Source organism: Myotis yumanensis, unplaced genomic scaffold, assembly GCF_028538775.1.
Source record: "Myotis yumanensis isolate MYYU_CA2020_CCGP unplaced genomic scaffold, mMyoYum1.0.hap1 SCAF_17, whole genome shotgun sequence".
Classification (NCBI taxonomy): domain Eukaryota; kingdom Metazoa; phylum Chordata; class Mammalia; order Chiroptera; family Vespertilionidae; genus Myotis; species Myotis yumanensis.
The window spans coordinates 3,236,854-3,251,955 of NW_027223768.1; the positions used below are offsets into that span (position 1 = coordinate 3,236,854).

The following is a 15,102-nucleotide window of genomic DNA, read 5'->3' on the forward strand; positions in this document are numbered from 1 at the left end:
CACAGGAGGAAAACCACCCAAGAAGCAACCGAAGTACTTACAACTGTCCCCCCTGCACCCCAAAGCTCTGCAGAACAAAGAGATGGGCTGAAAAGGCTATTAAGAGGTTTTAAAATTTGCTATGTGGGCAAAACTAAAAGTAAAGACTAGGTTTCACAACTCTCTAGTCAGCATTTAGCCAAAGGGGGGAGGGGTGACGCAAAGGGAAGGAGGACAGTTGTGTCCTCATCTGTGTGAGACAGGGACACCATCAGCCTGTGGTCTCTCCCGCCTCTGTTCCCATGACAACTGAACTCAGTGAAAAGTGATCTTTCAATTCTACCCCCAGCTCACCAGCGCCTTTTCAACACTAAGCTCCCAATTAAGAACATAAAGAGATAATCAGTCTAAAAAATAGCAGATTGTTTATGCAGTAACAATTCAATCCTAACTTTAAAGTGCTTCATATGTAGTAATTAAGAAAGCATTTGAATAATCACATAGGCATGGCGGGTAGCTAAGTTGGTTTGAGCATCATCCCAATACGCCAAGGCTGCTGGTTTGACCCCTGGTCAGGGCACATACAAGAATCAACCAATGAACGCACAAATAATTGGATAAACAAACCAATGTTACTCTTCTCTCCTCCTCCTCCTTCTCTAAAATAAATAAAAATTTAAAAAGAGTGAATAGTCATATAGGGTTAATTACCTTGATAATACCAGGATGTAAGTGTTGAGCAGAAATAAACATCCAAATAATATATTCTAATTCTATCACATTGCTTTTCTGAGCTTTAACATTTTAAATTAAAGTAAATTGAATACAAGATATATCAAAAAAATTTTAGATCAAACAACAGAACTTTTTGCTTCTGATAGCATTTGATTAATAACTAGAAAATTCAAGAAATTTCTGTTGTTTCTACTGGATAATATTTTATGTTTTGAAATTTCACTTTTGGCCAACAAAACTGATAAATATCTTAGTTTTTACATAAAGCAAAATTGATGTCAATTCTTGGAAAATTCTATTAAGAAATGAACATGAATGCATCAATAATAAATCAGAGAATCAGTGTGCTATTTGCACCAGGGGGAGGAGGAGATTTTTAAACGTGATGGTGTTCATGAGAAAAGAAAGCTATCTCGGGTTCAGATGTTATTTTACAAAGTGCCAAAGACAGGGCACAGCAATGAAAATGAAACTCCACATACGACAGAGTGAGTGATTAACTCTTTTGTAGTTGAAAGGATTCTGTTTTCCCTTTTAAGTCATTGCATCAACCGATCTCTTCTAATTTCAGTAAAGAGTGTTATTAGAGACACTTAGTCTAGTCAGACATACCTGGGTCAGAGTAGATCTTGAGTTAGTCACTTTCTACGGATAAAACCTTGATGCAAACACTGAAATTCTCCAGGCTTCAGCTTTCCTGGCTCAGACATGTGGGTAATAATAATACCCTCATCGCAGGGTGGTTGGGTTGATTAAAGGAAATACTCCATGTACACCATCGGTGCAATACCTGGCGATCAAAACCATGGTATCTGAAAATCATTCTACCTCTCATCATTGAACTACCGGAGAGGATGAGTTGTGATTCATATAACTGTGTGTGATACACTTAGAGAGAAGCCCTGGGAACATCTGCCAATGCTAACAAGTCCTCTATTCTTGCCATTCCAAACTGTACATCATTACGTTCCTGACCTTTTCTCCAACACCACCAACGGAACCAATGGATCCTGGAGGGCCTTGGGGTCCCTGCAGGAGAGGAAAAGGAACACAGTTATCCTCCTTATAACGACATAATAAATCCGTAAGTATGCATCTATTCTTCTTAAGGAGGGAGAACTATGTGCAAGTCATTGGAAGGATGGGACAAAATCATGCCTTTTACTGGGTTGTCGAAGTCACTGGAGAGCAAATAATTTAATTAGATTAAACTGATTTTTAAAGGCACCAGACTTCTGAAGCTAAGACTGGCCACTTTCCAACTCTAGTCCTGCCAGTTGGTACACAAAACGTAAATTCCATCTTCCTATCAGTGAACATGCCCTATTTAGAGGATGACTTTTGTAGTGGATCAAAATACGACTCTGGTTAGGAAGTAGGTGATCCATGCCACAAACAAGGTCAACCACCTCCCAACCTCAAAATTACTTCAGGACAACGAGAACCTAAAAGGCTTTTTGGTACATCTGCTCCTGGTACATTCTGGCCCGAATTAAAAGCAGACATAAGAGCAGTAAAGACAAGAATAGATGACTCGTTCTTGGTGAAAAGGTGAGGTCAGAAGGTGTGATCACCTCAAAGCCTATACATTTGTTATTGATAACAAGATAAATATGACATTACATTTCAAAATCCTAGAATACTGAACAGTGAGTTAGTTATGAAGCTCTGGTGAGATTATTTATATAACTGAGAGGAAATATTTTACATGGCGAGAGGCGCATGATGTATAGGCACATATTACTCTAACATGTTTTATAGAGTGAAAGTACAAATGCAAACTTTTAGATAAGAGTCACCGATGACAGATGCGTACGTAACGGCGGGCTGGGGTACGGTCCTGGGCTCAGGCAATCAAAGCTAATCACAAACCATCTCCTCAAGACATTGTAAGCGGCAAAGGTTAAATTTTGAGACAATTCGGTAACATTGAACAGTTATCATATGCAAGGCCTGTTCTTAGTATGTTGAACTGAACAAATGTGGTTATTCTAATAAAGCTAATATTTCTAACTCACCAATAAGTATGTATTGAATGTGCACTTTGTACCTATTTTGTATTTGTGGTGATTCGTTCCCTGAAAAGCCTGTTTCTTTTCTTGGAAAATGACATGGAGTAAACAGGAGACCCTTGAACTCTGTGCACTTCAGCGTTTAGTAACAGAATGATTATCCCCCTTGTGTTGCAGACACAGTGGTCATTAAATGTCAACACCCCCATACAACTTCACAATAACTAACGTATACTTCACAGTCCTTACATCAGCTCCGTTGGGACCTTGGGGACCTCTGGGGCCGGGGGGGCCAGGTGGACCCTGTAAGAGACGGACATAAGGTTATGAGGCTGCACTTAAACGCACTTGGGAAACTGAACGGTCGCAGCCTGCAAAGCAGTCAGTGGAGCACATCGGGCTTATAACATGTTCTTGGTGGACACAACGCCACATTAGCAAATGCTTCTTTATACATAGCTACGGGGAAATTAAAACTGCAGGGGAAACATTGAAAAAGGCGCCTGGCCAGTGTGGCTCAGTGGATGGAGCGTTGTCCCACGCACGAGGTCACAGGTTCGATTACCAGTCGGGGCACATGCTCATGTTTCAGTCTCGATTCCCAGGAGGGGCATGCAGGAGGCAGCTGATCAATGTTTCTCATCAATGTTTCTATCTTTCTTTCTCTCCCCATTCCTCTCTAAAAAGCAATAAAGGCATATTTTAAAAAATTTAAGAAGTCTATTGCTGCTATCTGGCATAATGAATTCATAATATAACTAGAAATAGTTTGTGCCAGGATAGGCCAGAATGCTAGTGTAGAAAAGGAACAAAGTTGGAAGAAGAAATGGCGCCTGAGTAGCTCTGGAATTCTTAATTCTCTAGAGTATTTTAAAACGTGTATACGTGTTCCATAGGTTAGAATTGAAATACGATTAACTGCCTCGTTGTCTTTCTAAAACGATGGTTCTCTCTCCTTGTTTTTGCATTAAAATGAACTTGGACGCTTTTAATAAAGTATGGATGGTCAGCATCCGTAACCTCACACTTGTGATTAGTCTGGAGTGAATGCCAGGGCATTGGTATTTTTTTTAAAGGTCACAGTTTATTTTAATATCATGGTTGAGAAGCTTGTCTACTCCCAGCGTTACCGTAGGTCAGGAGAATGCATTAATATTCAGGGAACCTGGCAGCCACATCCAGGGAACGCCTGCTCTCTACCCGGTGCTGCGTGGAGTCTTAATCAGTTACTGAATCAGCACCTTTATGTCCCCCGTTTTTAAGTTTATTGTGATGATAAAAAATCATTTCTTATTTGAAGAAAAGAAAATCTAACGTTCAAGTGTAAAATTATCAAACGTGTATTTTAAGGAAGTACATATTGGAGTAATCTTTAGTGAAAGAAAGCAGCAATTAGGAAATGTATTCATTATATTTCATTATTAATTTCAACGATCCTACCTAATTGTTTCCTTACCCAATACAGTGCTTAGTAAACACACATAGGTATTTCACATTTTCAGTTGCACCATGAGAGCAGAAAGCCAGAATCAATCGATGGAAATTATGTCACTGTGTTATAATTAATTGAGAATTCCTTGTTAAATGAAGACTTTCGAAATACAATTAATTTTAATACTGTGCTAACATTTGCTAATTATTCAAATCCTGGGAGACCACTGTCTATTCTTTATTTACGCCACATGAAAGTCCAGAGCTCAATACTAGTAAATAACTGAAGGGAGGCAGTTTATCTACGCCTCAGGAATATACGCACATAGAAATGAAAGATATATCACAATATATCGAACAGCGAGAGCCCCAGGTATGTTCACCATTACCCCAAAGCGAGAAAGAAAAAACAGAGGTTCAACGTGATGAGAGAGACGCAATGGTCACAGATGCAGGGTGGGTAGAGGAAAGAGAAAGCATCTATTTGAAAAGCCATAGCCTTTAGGACAACTTTGTTCACATTAATAAACCTTCAGGAGATATTAGTAACATGGGAATCCATCATATCTATCTGATACTTAACAATAAAAACGTACCATGGGACCGACATCCCCATTTTCACCTTTTTCACCCGGTGGGCCTGGCAGACCCTAAGAAAATAGAATAGAAAAACCATAAAAGTCACTCATTTATCCAATTTCTGACATAAAACCAAAAAATAAAGTTGTTAGAACTTTAACATGAAAATTAACATTCAGAAACTATCACATCAAAATACTTATCATATAAGAAATGACTACATGCGATAAAATCTTATATCTACACTTACAAATAACACGTAGGCTTTGTATAATATTACACTGAGTTTAGTTACCAGAACTCACAGAACAGGTTGCACTCAAATGTCACTTGACTACGTCTTCATGGGAAGATTATTATACTTTTCCCTTGAACTTTCTCACTAGTTCCCCCACGTAGAATTGTTTATTTTTCCTCTTTCATATCACAACACGTTGTACACACTCTAATTGTATACAGCACTTAAAACACAAATTTGCCACTTGCTTGTGTACTTACAATCATGAGCTCTTAGGTGTCAATTTTAAAAGTGGTAATAGTTTCAAATCTAGTATAATTATGGAGTGTTTTAATTTTTAATGTTATTTGTATATATCTTATACACTCTATACACATTTTATTTTTAAAGCTGATACCATAGAATCCCGGGTGTAATCTACTTAAGAAATAAAAACAACAACACATGATGCAAAGCTTTAAACGCACGCTGGTACTTTAGAAAAGTATTTACATGGCACCTCACTACAGTAGCAGCAGATTATTAGACCACGACCCACAGTAATACTGCATTTTACTCATTACTCCCTAAACCTGCACATGCGAAGTAGCTGAAACATGGCTTCTAACAGTCCTGCTGACCCTTCCTGCACAGGTGAGGGTCTTTGATGTTTTCGTTCTACTTTACTTATCCTGTTCCCTTTCATTTTTTATGCTGGGGATACCCCATTAAGTGGTTTTGATGATCTACTGCTTCCACATGAGCCAGTTTGGGGAGAGGGCGCTTTACCAAGTATATATGTAAACTTTTAAAACATTGGGTATATGCTCATCTTTATGAGGAAATCTTAAGTGCAGATTTATGCTGCACAACATAACCAGGATTTCATTTCCTTTTTATCGGATGTCAGACAGGTGTCTAGGAAAGTGGCCTGCTACATGTAATTCCCAGGCAGCTACCATCATCTACTGTCGGTTCCAGAATTGCTAGAGAAGCTCCCGGGAGGAAATGGCCAGGTAGGGTTGCAGATTTCAGTCCGCCTGAAAACTACCTGGGAGAGATGGCTAACATTTTAGACTCGAAGATCCACCACCTCAGAGACGCTAATTCATCGATGGAGCACACAAGCTTAAATTCTTAAACATGCAAGTAGACATGAACACAGATGAAATAAATATTTCATTTGTAAATCTGTGTGTTTTTTTAAGTAATCTGCATTGCAACTTAGGCATAATTCAGTTCTCACCAACACCATGTAAATTAACAATCACATTCCCTTATTTTATCCAGGTTTCCACCTCCTTTTCTAGAGAGCGCATCTAATTTGGGACCCAAATTCAATGATCTGTAAATGCTAGTGGATAGTTTTCTTTCCGTAACAAGCCCAGCTCTGCATTGCATCATTTTTTTATGCGAATGGTCATCCCTAATATTAACTCAGTAGGAACCTCCCGATAGAAAAAAATGTGAAAAATTTCTTTCTTTCTAATGAAGTTTGATTATAGTTTGAGTTGATTAAGACAGAATGTTCTTATTAAAACTAACAGAGACATAACGAGTCAGGTTCTCTTGTTGCAGAGCTAAACCTCCCAAATGGCACCGGGTGAATCGGTTTTCGTGAGTCCAGTGTTTCCTGGGAGTAATTTATACAGGAAGAGGTTCTGCCAATTTGAAATCATTTGCCACTAAAGTGACGAAATGAAAAAATGAATTTAGGCCAAAGACGTTCATTCTATGTCTCCTTCATATGCAGACATAGAGTAAACTTCAAACTGAAAAAGCAAGTCATCTAACCAGAGTATTATATCATTATTACTTAGTCTATTACAATTGCTAATATCTATGCTGCCATGAAGACTCAATTAAAGGACGTAGATCAATTATAAACATGTTAATCACATTAACATCGTTTCAGATTCCTGATTTAAAGAGGTAGCCATGGCAAAATACAATCCATTTCTTAGTGTATCGATTTCTTGAGTCACCTTATCAAACAGCGCATTTATTAAGTTGAGGTAATGAAGGTAATTTTTTAATATGTTATAAATATAAGCTACAAGGCATCTTCTTTAATCATGAGAACTAAACTCCTGAATTACACCCTTATAGAATTCAGAGCAATCCCTTAAATGAGAAAGCGGAAAGGGAATGTTACCATAGCCATTGGCAATCTAATTTTTAATGTCTTGTTGTTTTCAAATACATGTGTTTTTCACACATTGAGGTGTAGTACTCATGATTGCTTATTTATTGTTGTCTAATGAGTGTAAAAGAGTTAAACAGTAATATGAGAATAAAATCTGCATTTTCCAAGTTTAAAAGGATTTTTCTTGGCATGAAAATAAAAGTGGAAAATGATGATATCATGTTCACTGGTAGACATTCAATGAGTTTTATAACAATAATAATTATGATAATATAATTAATTATAGTTTACAATGCAATTTGTATAATTATATACTAAGCTATTTAATATTAAAAACCAATACTCTGGGACTTTACTTGTGAAAATAAAAATAAAAAATGAAATTTATACAAATTCCACTTCTATTTACTTTTCTATAGCCTCACAAATTTTTAAGTGCAGTGAATAGATTTAATTTGAACATTTCTAAAATTTCTAACGTGGCATAACTAACATCAAAATGGTACTTGGATGTTATTTAAAACAAAATTTTCAATCTTCTAGAGCAGCAGTCGCCAGCCGGTGGTCCGTGGACCCTGGAGGTCCGGAAAGTTGGCGACCGCTGCTCTCGAGGAGCACGAGGCAGGTGTAGAATGAGCAAGTGGATAAGGAAAGCTCGCTGTTTCCAGTTTGTAGGAACCTGAGCGCAGTAGGAGGAGGTAGCCAATAGGACAGACATCAGTGACGCGTGCTTTCCCTGGGAGTGACGTCAGTGATGCGTGCTTTCCCTGGGAGTGACGTCAGTGACGCCTGCGTTCCCTGGGAGTCGGTCTGAAATTCCTCACCTGCGGTGCTTACAGAACACACTTCCTCTCCTGAACGCGCTCTATAAAACGCACATCACAATTTTAAATGTGATTTTAAAAAATCCATTCACTGTTATGTTGCTTATGTGACCCGTTACTCTAATGTCTGCTGTTGGTATTTTCTGTTGGTGGCTGTGATTGGCAGTTGCTATTTCTCAGAATGCTTTTAATTTCTGCTAGCCATCTGAAATACCAATTTTCCTGCTATGACATGTACGAAAACAAAACAAAACGAGATGGAAAAAACCCTTCTAACAATTTCCTTTTGGCTATCAGACTTAAACAAGAGTCATTTTTCAAACAGAAGAATAAGGACAGCAGATGTAATATCAAAGATGGGCTAAATAAACACCAAAGACAGAAACTGGGGCAGATACAGCTCCAGAAAAATGAATATTAACAGGTAAAAAGAAGTTGCAGCCCAGATACACACATAAGAAAAACAGCGCTTAGGGTCAGCCCTGTCCCAACTTTGCTTTACATCCAGCAGAAAAGCTGGTGCGAAGTAGGTGGAATGACAGAGCACACAGGCCAAGAGCAACGTACCTGAAGACCGATGGGACCAGGGGGTCCCGGGAAGCCTCTTGCTCCCTCATCCCCTTTCTGTCCAAACATCCCCTGCTGACCTCTGGGCCCTGGCTCCCCGTCACCTCCCTGGTGGAGAACAAGGAAAATGATCACAAACTGGGAAGATGGTGGCTGGGATACACGTCGTCATAAAGTATAAGTCCTTCTGGTGGAATCCAAGCTGGTGTAGGCAGGAGTAAACGAGTAGCAAGTGGATTAGGCTTCCATTCTCTGCTGCAAATATCCCAGTGTTTGTTTTGTTCATATTCTTTGTTTCTGGGATACGGCTGATTTTAATTTTCTTGTGTATGCCAAGTGAAGTAAAAACTTTGTGGTTGGGGGGCAGGAGGCGGGTAAGAGATCAACTGAAGGACTTGTATGCATGCATATAAGCATAACCAATGGACACAAGACACGGGGCGGGGTGGGGGGTAGGCCGGGGGAATGTCAAGGGGAATAAAAAAAAGGAGACATATATACTCTTTGTAATACTTTAAGCAATAAAACAAAATAGAAAGAGAGAAAGAAAGAGGAAAAAAAAAGCTTTGTCATAAGGAAAAATAACGCTCAGCATTGACTATAATGTACTTCCCAACTGGTTAGGGACTCTTGTGGGATGAAGTCACAAGGGCTTTTGTTGATAGAGATCAGCTCGGTAGCTCTGTTAGATCTTTTACATTTCAGTCCATATTAAGCATACGAACAATATCACATAGTCTGGCTATGCAACAGTTCATGAATTTAACCGGGGACTGTAAGGATTTAGGTGGGCTGGGCAAGGAGGGATACTTACAGCAATTCCGGGGGCGCCGACGGGACCCTGAAGACCTGGGGGGCCGGGAGGACCCTGGGGGGAGAGAAGAATCAGGAATTCTGCCACTGAGGCCAGAGAGTCTCAGGAGCCGAGAGCGGACCATGCTCTTCACTTGGCGATGAAAAGAAGTCTTTTCAGTGTAGCGCAGTCCACCACTGTGGGCGTTCGTCCTTGAGACTCACAGGTGTGTGGCTGCATCCATTTTACATCAGCCGGTGGGAAAGCCACTCGGGTCTGTGATGTTGCAGGTATTTAGACACGGGTTTCTGTGCTCACATAAATAGTGGTGAAGTTTCACATCTGAAAATTTTCAGAAAACCCGGTCTCTTGAATGAGGGATGTATGAGTCAGAGGGAGCACATGAGAAGTTCACCTGTGTGCTGTCACTCTAAGTGCATGCTGGGAGGTGGGGCCCTCTGCATGGGGAAGGTAGTGGTGTGGGGAAGTTAGACTGGTCCCCATATGTAAACACGTGGAACTGAGTGTTACTTAGTAGGTATACCAGGACTCCTTCTTGTGAACAATAGATTTGAGTAGGCTTCTTAGTCTTACAGGAACACATGTTTCTTGCTAACTTACGTCTTATATGTCAATACTGAAAAGGCCTTATAAATCATCCAGGCATGAAAGACTCATTGGATTAGATTGTTCCTTAGCGTAGCCGCTCCGAGTTGGAAAAAGTGCTTAAAGCGAAGTTCCAGGGAACCCGAAACCCTTTCAGGTGTGAACGAGGTCAACATTCTTTTCATAACAATGAAGACTTTACTTGTCTTTAAACCACATGAAAATCTGAACTAATGATGGCAGGTAAAATTGCTGGTTGGAATTATTGCATGTATCTGAATATACACTGAGTCTGATGTTGGCTGTGGGCTTGTCATCTATGGCCTTTATTAAGCTGAGGTATGTTCCCTCTATTCCCACTTTGCTGAGACTTTTTGTCATAAATGGGTGCTGGATTTTATCAAATGTTGTGTGTAGTGATGTGATCATGCAGTTTTTATCCTTCATTTTGTTTGTGTGGTGTATCACGCTTACTGTTTTACGGATATTGCACCAGCCTTGCATCCCCAGAATAAATCCCACTTGATCGTGGCATATGATCTTTTCAATGTGTTGATGGATTTGGTTTGCTAATATTTTGTTGAGGGTTTAAGCATCTATGTTCATCAGGGATACTGGCCTGTAATTTTCTTTCTTTGCCGTGTCTTTATCTGGCTTTGGAATTAGAATAATGCTGGCCTTGTATAGGGAACTTGGAAGTCTGCCCTCCTCTTGAATTTTTTGAAATACTTTGAGAAGGATAGTGGAAAGGGGTTTTATTAGAATCGACTGAATTCAAAGTAATATTGGATATAAACTGTAATTGAAAACAATTCAATTTAAAAAATAGAGTTGATTGAATCCCAAATGTTATAGTGCTGATGTGATAATCTTCTGATACATAAATAAGCAGTACTAATTCTCTACCCACGGTTATCGGCAGAAGGAGTTAAGTGAATAATGCCCCCTCACTACAAAGCAGGAAACTCACATTTTCTCCTTTGTCACCTTTGCTGCCTTTCTGTCCGGGCTCACCGATTTCACCCTGTATTGGAAAATTCGAGGTAAAGTTTATCTGTAGTATGCCATACCAATGCACCATCATCACTATTATTTCCCTATTAAATCTGATGTTTACATAATTGCAGGCTAGCCCTTAATGTCCCTGTTTCAATTGTAAAAGGCAGGTTCCCTCCGCTTCTCACTTTCTGGTATTGACTAAAACACAACTGAAGTCAACTCAACCTGGAAGAATACTGCAATAGGATTTTCACTTTATAAAATCCATTTTGTCTGAAAAATTACCATGATTGATAACAGAAGTACATTGATTTCTTAAAAAATGTATAATTACATGGTAATGAAAAAGTATTTTTTCTCCTTGTTTCCAAAATGTTGCACATTATCATAGCATTCACCAGTGTTGCTATAGTGCCTCACAATAACATTAGACGATATATAAATTCAGACACAACATCATAGCTATACGTTCAGAATGAAGAGCTCAGAATCTTTTCTGTTAGTAACAGAGAGAGAGGTGCAGGATTATCAAACATGTTTGCAGCCCATTCCTAAGTCCTTACTCTGCAATACCCAAGATGCAAGGGCTGGGTGTACACAAGTAATTGATGACACTAATTTCACATTTATTCCGAAAGCCTATGTATTCACACACAAATGAGCAATTGGGCACCTGCTACTTTTTCCTCATCCTCTTTGTTCTTGTGCCTGTTCCCTGTCCTTGTTCATATCCCACCTATTTCATGGATGCTTACTAACCCCCAAAATCTGAAATAAAACTTTGGAGCCCATGCCAGATGCATGAAAATTTAGAGGAGGCACCTTCAGATCTGGGGTCTAGTCCTAGGTTAACACTAGGGCTCTTGAGGAAAAGCCACTTTCACAGGATACACGAACAAAAAGAGGGGACCCACCTTGTCTCCATCCTCCCCGGGGGAGCCGGCGGGCCCAGCCGGCCCCGGGAGCCCCACAGGGCCTTGCACTCCGTCCCTGCCCGCGGGGCCTTGGGGCCCCTTCTCTCCCTGTAATTGAAAAGCCAACAGACCGTCACTTTGTGGTGAGAAGCCTGCACATTAGCTGTTTGCTACAGATTTAAGGAGCAGCGCTAACAGTCACACTCCAGCTTCCATATTTGCAAGGAAATTGCCTAAAGTTCTCAAGAAAAAAGTATTTTGTAAAGGAGGACGCAGAAAACCCATTGCCTCCTTCCCAGGCAGGACGCTCTCCTTGGTAACGAGGTACGAATCGCGGGCGATGGCCCACAGGTCTGATCGATTCATCTTAGAATTTTTATTTCGAGCACACATTTCCTAATCAAGTTCCGAATATCCATAAATCGGATGCTTGATGTTTGCAAAAACTCACTGAGCCTTTCTTCTTGGAGAAAGCTTTTATTTCTTGGAGGGTGATACCAGACACTGGCCTTTAGGGCTAAAAATGCATGAAAACACATTTGCTCACTGCCCAACCTGGCAATAGGTTTCGTTTGTGACCTTTCTTGTATTTTTAATAAATGTTTCATGCATATTATACAAAGTGATTTAGAACTACAGTTTCACTTGATCCCCACAAAATATTGTGGCTATCTTCTTTTCTGTCCAAGGGGTCATGGCCTCATTTTAACATTCTAAATGTTTCTGAAAGGTAATCGTTTACAGAAAACAATCATTTTAATTTGGAAACCTTTGAATAATATCACAAACAGTAATGAGAGCAAATGCTTGGACAATGAACTCAACTAGTTTAATCTAAAGCTAAAACTAAGTCTTCGTGATAATAAAAAGTATTTTTAAAATTATAGGCTTAAACTAGATTACATATTTCAAGACTGACATGTATACAAATCTATTAAACTCATATTTTTGTGTATGATGTCTGATTTTCATCTACATTTACTGAATGAGTTTGTGTTTTCATCTTGGAGGATGAGAGAAAGCTTTTATTTTTTAGAAAATTAATATGATTACACCAAAAGCAGGAACCAAAAGAGGGAAGAGATCTTGACACAGCAACATAAACCTAGTGAAGAACAAAATATAGCTTATGATCACAAGTATAAAAATTTAAAAATCCAATACATGTGCGATGAAGTAACTGGTCAGATGTTCCCTATCTCATTCACTGGAGACCCAAACTCAAATCGCATGAGAAGAGCTGCCACTTCCTATAGGTTTCACTTGCATGAAAATGATTGGAAATAAATTTGTACTGCCCTGGCTGGTTTGGCTCAGTGGATAGCACGTCAGCCTGTGGACTTAAGGGTTCCAGGTTCGGTTCTGGTCAAGGGCAATGCCCAGTTTGTGGGCTCGATCCCCAGTAGGGGGCGTGCAGGAGGCAGCCAATCAGTGATTGCCTCTCATCATTGAAGTTTCTCTCTCTCCCTCTCCCTTTCTCTTTGAAATCAATAAAAATATATATTTAAAAAATAAAGTTGTATTACAAGAAGAGAGAAAAGTTCACACCTTTCTAAAATATAGCGGCAAGGTATAGTTTTAATCAAAACTCCAATTTTATTTTTTTCTTAAAGGAGCCAAATCAGGAGCCTTTTACATTAATAATATCCAACTCCCTCACAGAATTAGGGTTTCATAAAGTGTGGAAAAATATCAGCTCATTTCATTGAATTTGAAATATTCTCTCCTATAAAAATAAAGAAGTGTGTTTCTATGCCAGGCACATATGCAGTGAGAATGCAGTGGCGTGTGAAGAGCTAATATCCTTGAATAAAAAGTAATAACTTTTGCAGGGCGGCAGGATAATATGTTTTTCTCCTTGAAATTACTTACAGGAGCACCTTTCTCTCCGGCTGGACCGGGGGGACCCTGGGGTCCTGGACGCCCTGGCAATCCGATGGGGCCTGCGGTGCCCGCCGACCCCCGCTCCCCTGGGGAGCCCTGTACACGGGAGAAAAGGCACGGGTTACTAGTGACGGGACAGGTGAAGCAGGCTTAGGAATCAGGGACCGAGCAGTGGGGTCTTACAGTCCACAGTGCAAGGTCACTTTTAGACAATTACAAAATCTCAAGCAAGAACAGCTGTGCTCACTAGTTGAAAGATTAATTTCTAGTCCAATACCAGAGTTAGGAAATATTATTGATAAGATAAAATAATTTCAAAGGCACATATACTTAATTTTTTGAAGATGTTATATATTTTTTCATTTAAATGTAAAATTATTATACAATTAGAGATATGCATTAGTCTTTTTATAAAGTCTGTGAACATGATGGCTTTAAAAAATATAGGATCTAAATGTACTTATGTGTGGTCAATAGAAATTTCCCAGATTTTCAGGAGAAAAAAACTTCAGGTGAATGTGTATTTTCCTGAAATGATGGTGGTATAAAAATTAAGACAAATATATATTTCCTTAATTGGATACCTGATGACTGGCAAGTACATAAAAAAAACTTATGGCTTTTACTTAAGAAAAGAATGCTTGTTAGTTTTATAGTGAAGTATGTCTAATATTTAAAATCAATCAAATATTTTCATGTATATGAGAGAGAAAGAATGCTGATTTGAATCAATGACAATGCCCACAGTTGGTAGGTATTACGTAATATTTTTACTGTACAAAGCTGAGCTAGTTTAATGACTCCCTGGGAGTATTAATAAGATTACATTTCAGATTGCCATCTTGCCTGTGAAACCTGCATTAAAATTAACAATGAAAACATATTACTTTTCTGTAGTTAAAACATTGCTCATGATAATGTCACAGCTCATTCATTTCAAAACAACGGATGAAAACTTTTTCCATGTGTATTTGCTCCCCAAAGTACAGCTGTAATTTCCTTTTGTCAGTTATTTCAAACATTCTGTAAGTCTAGATATTTTTAATAACAGCATGCTCTTCAATGCTTTTCATTTTATACACCCATAAATGAAAAGGGAAGATCTCCAGTGATACGTGGCGATTAAGCAAATCCTATTGAAAACTTGCAAGTCTCACTGGAAGATCCCCAGGCGGACTTTGAACAGAATAAACCTATGAATCCTCTAGTAGCAGCAGAATCACTAATGAGGTCCCATTTCTTTTAAATGAAAATTTGAACCCAATAATAAAAAGAGAACCCATTCACACGTTCCACAAAAACACAGCAAGAATCCGAGCCATGTGCCTGGGAATACAGAATGTATCATGGTGGATATCAGCCCTTGAACAAACACATCGTAATGTGTTTTTCCCACCAAGGGTAGACATCTGTAGT

The 15,102-nt window shown here is 39.1% G+C and overlaps 1 protein-coding gene across 5 annotated transcripts in view; it reads right to left on the bottom strand.

Moving 5' to 3' along the window:
* Nucleotides 1–15,102, bottom strand: part of COL11A1 (collagen type XI alpha 1 chain) — a 180,131-nt gene that overhangs the window by 23,758 nt on the left and 141,271 nt on the right. For all 5 annotated transcript variants that reach the window (XM_070396042.1, XM_070396043.1, XM_070396045.1 and 2 more), the window contains 8 exons: nt 13,675–13,782; nt 11,803–11,910; nt 10,860–10,913; nt 9,305–9,358; nt 8,491–8,598; nt 4,754–4,807; nt 2,976–3,029; nt 1,690–1,743 (listed from right to left, as the gene is read on the bottom strand). In XM_070396042.1, the coding sequence (XP_070252143.1) occupies nt 1,690–1,743; nt 2,976–3,029; nt 4,754–4,807; nt 8,491–8,598; nt 9,305–9,358; nt 10,860–10,913; nt 11,803–11,910; nt 13,675–13,782 (594 nt within the window). The remainder of the gene's footprint in view (nt 1–1,689; nt 1,744–2,975; nt 3,030–4,753; nt 4,808–8,490; nt 8,599–9,304; nt 9,359–10,859; nt 10,914–11,802; nt 11,911–13,674; nt 13,783–15,102) is intronic.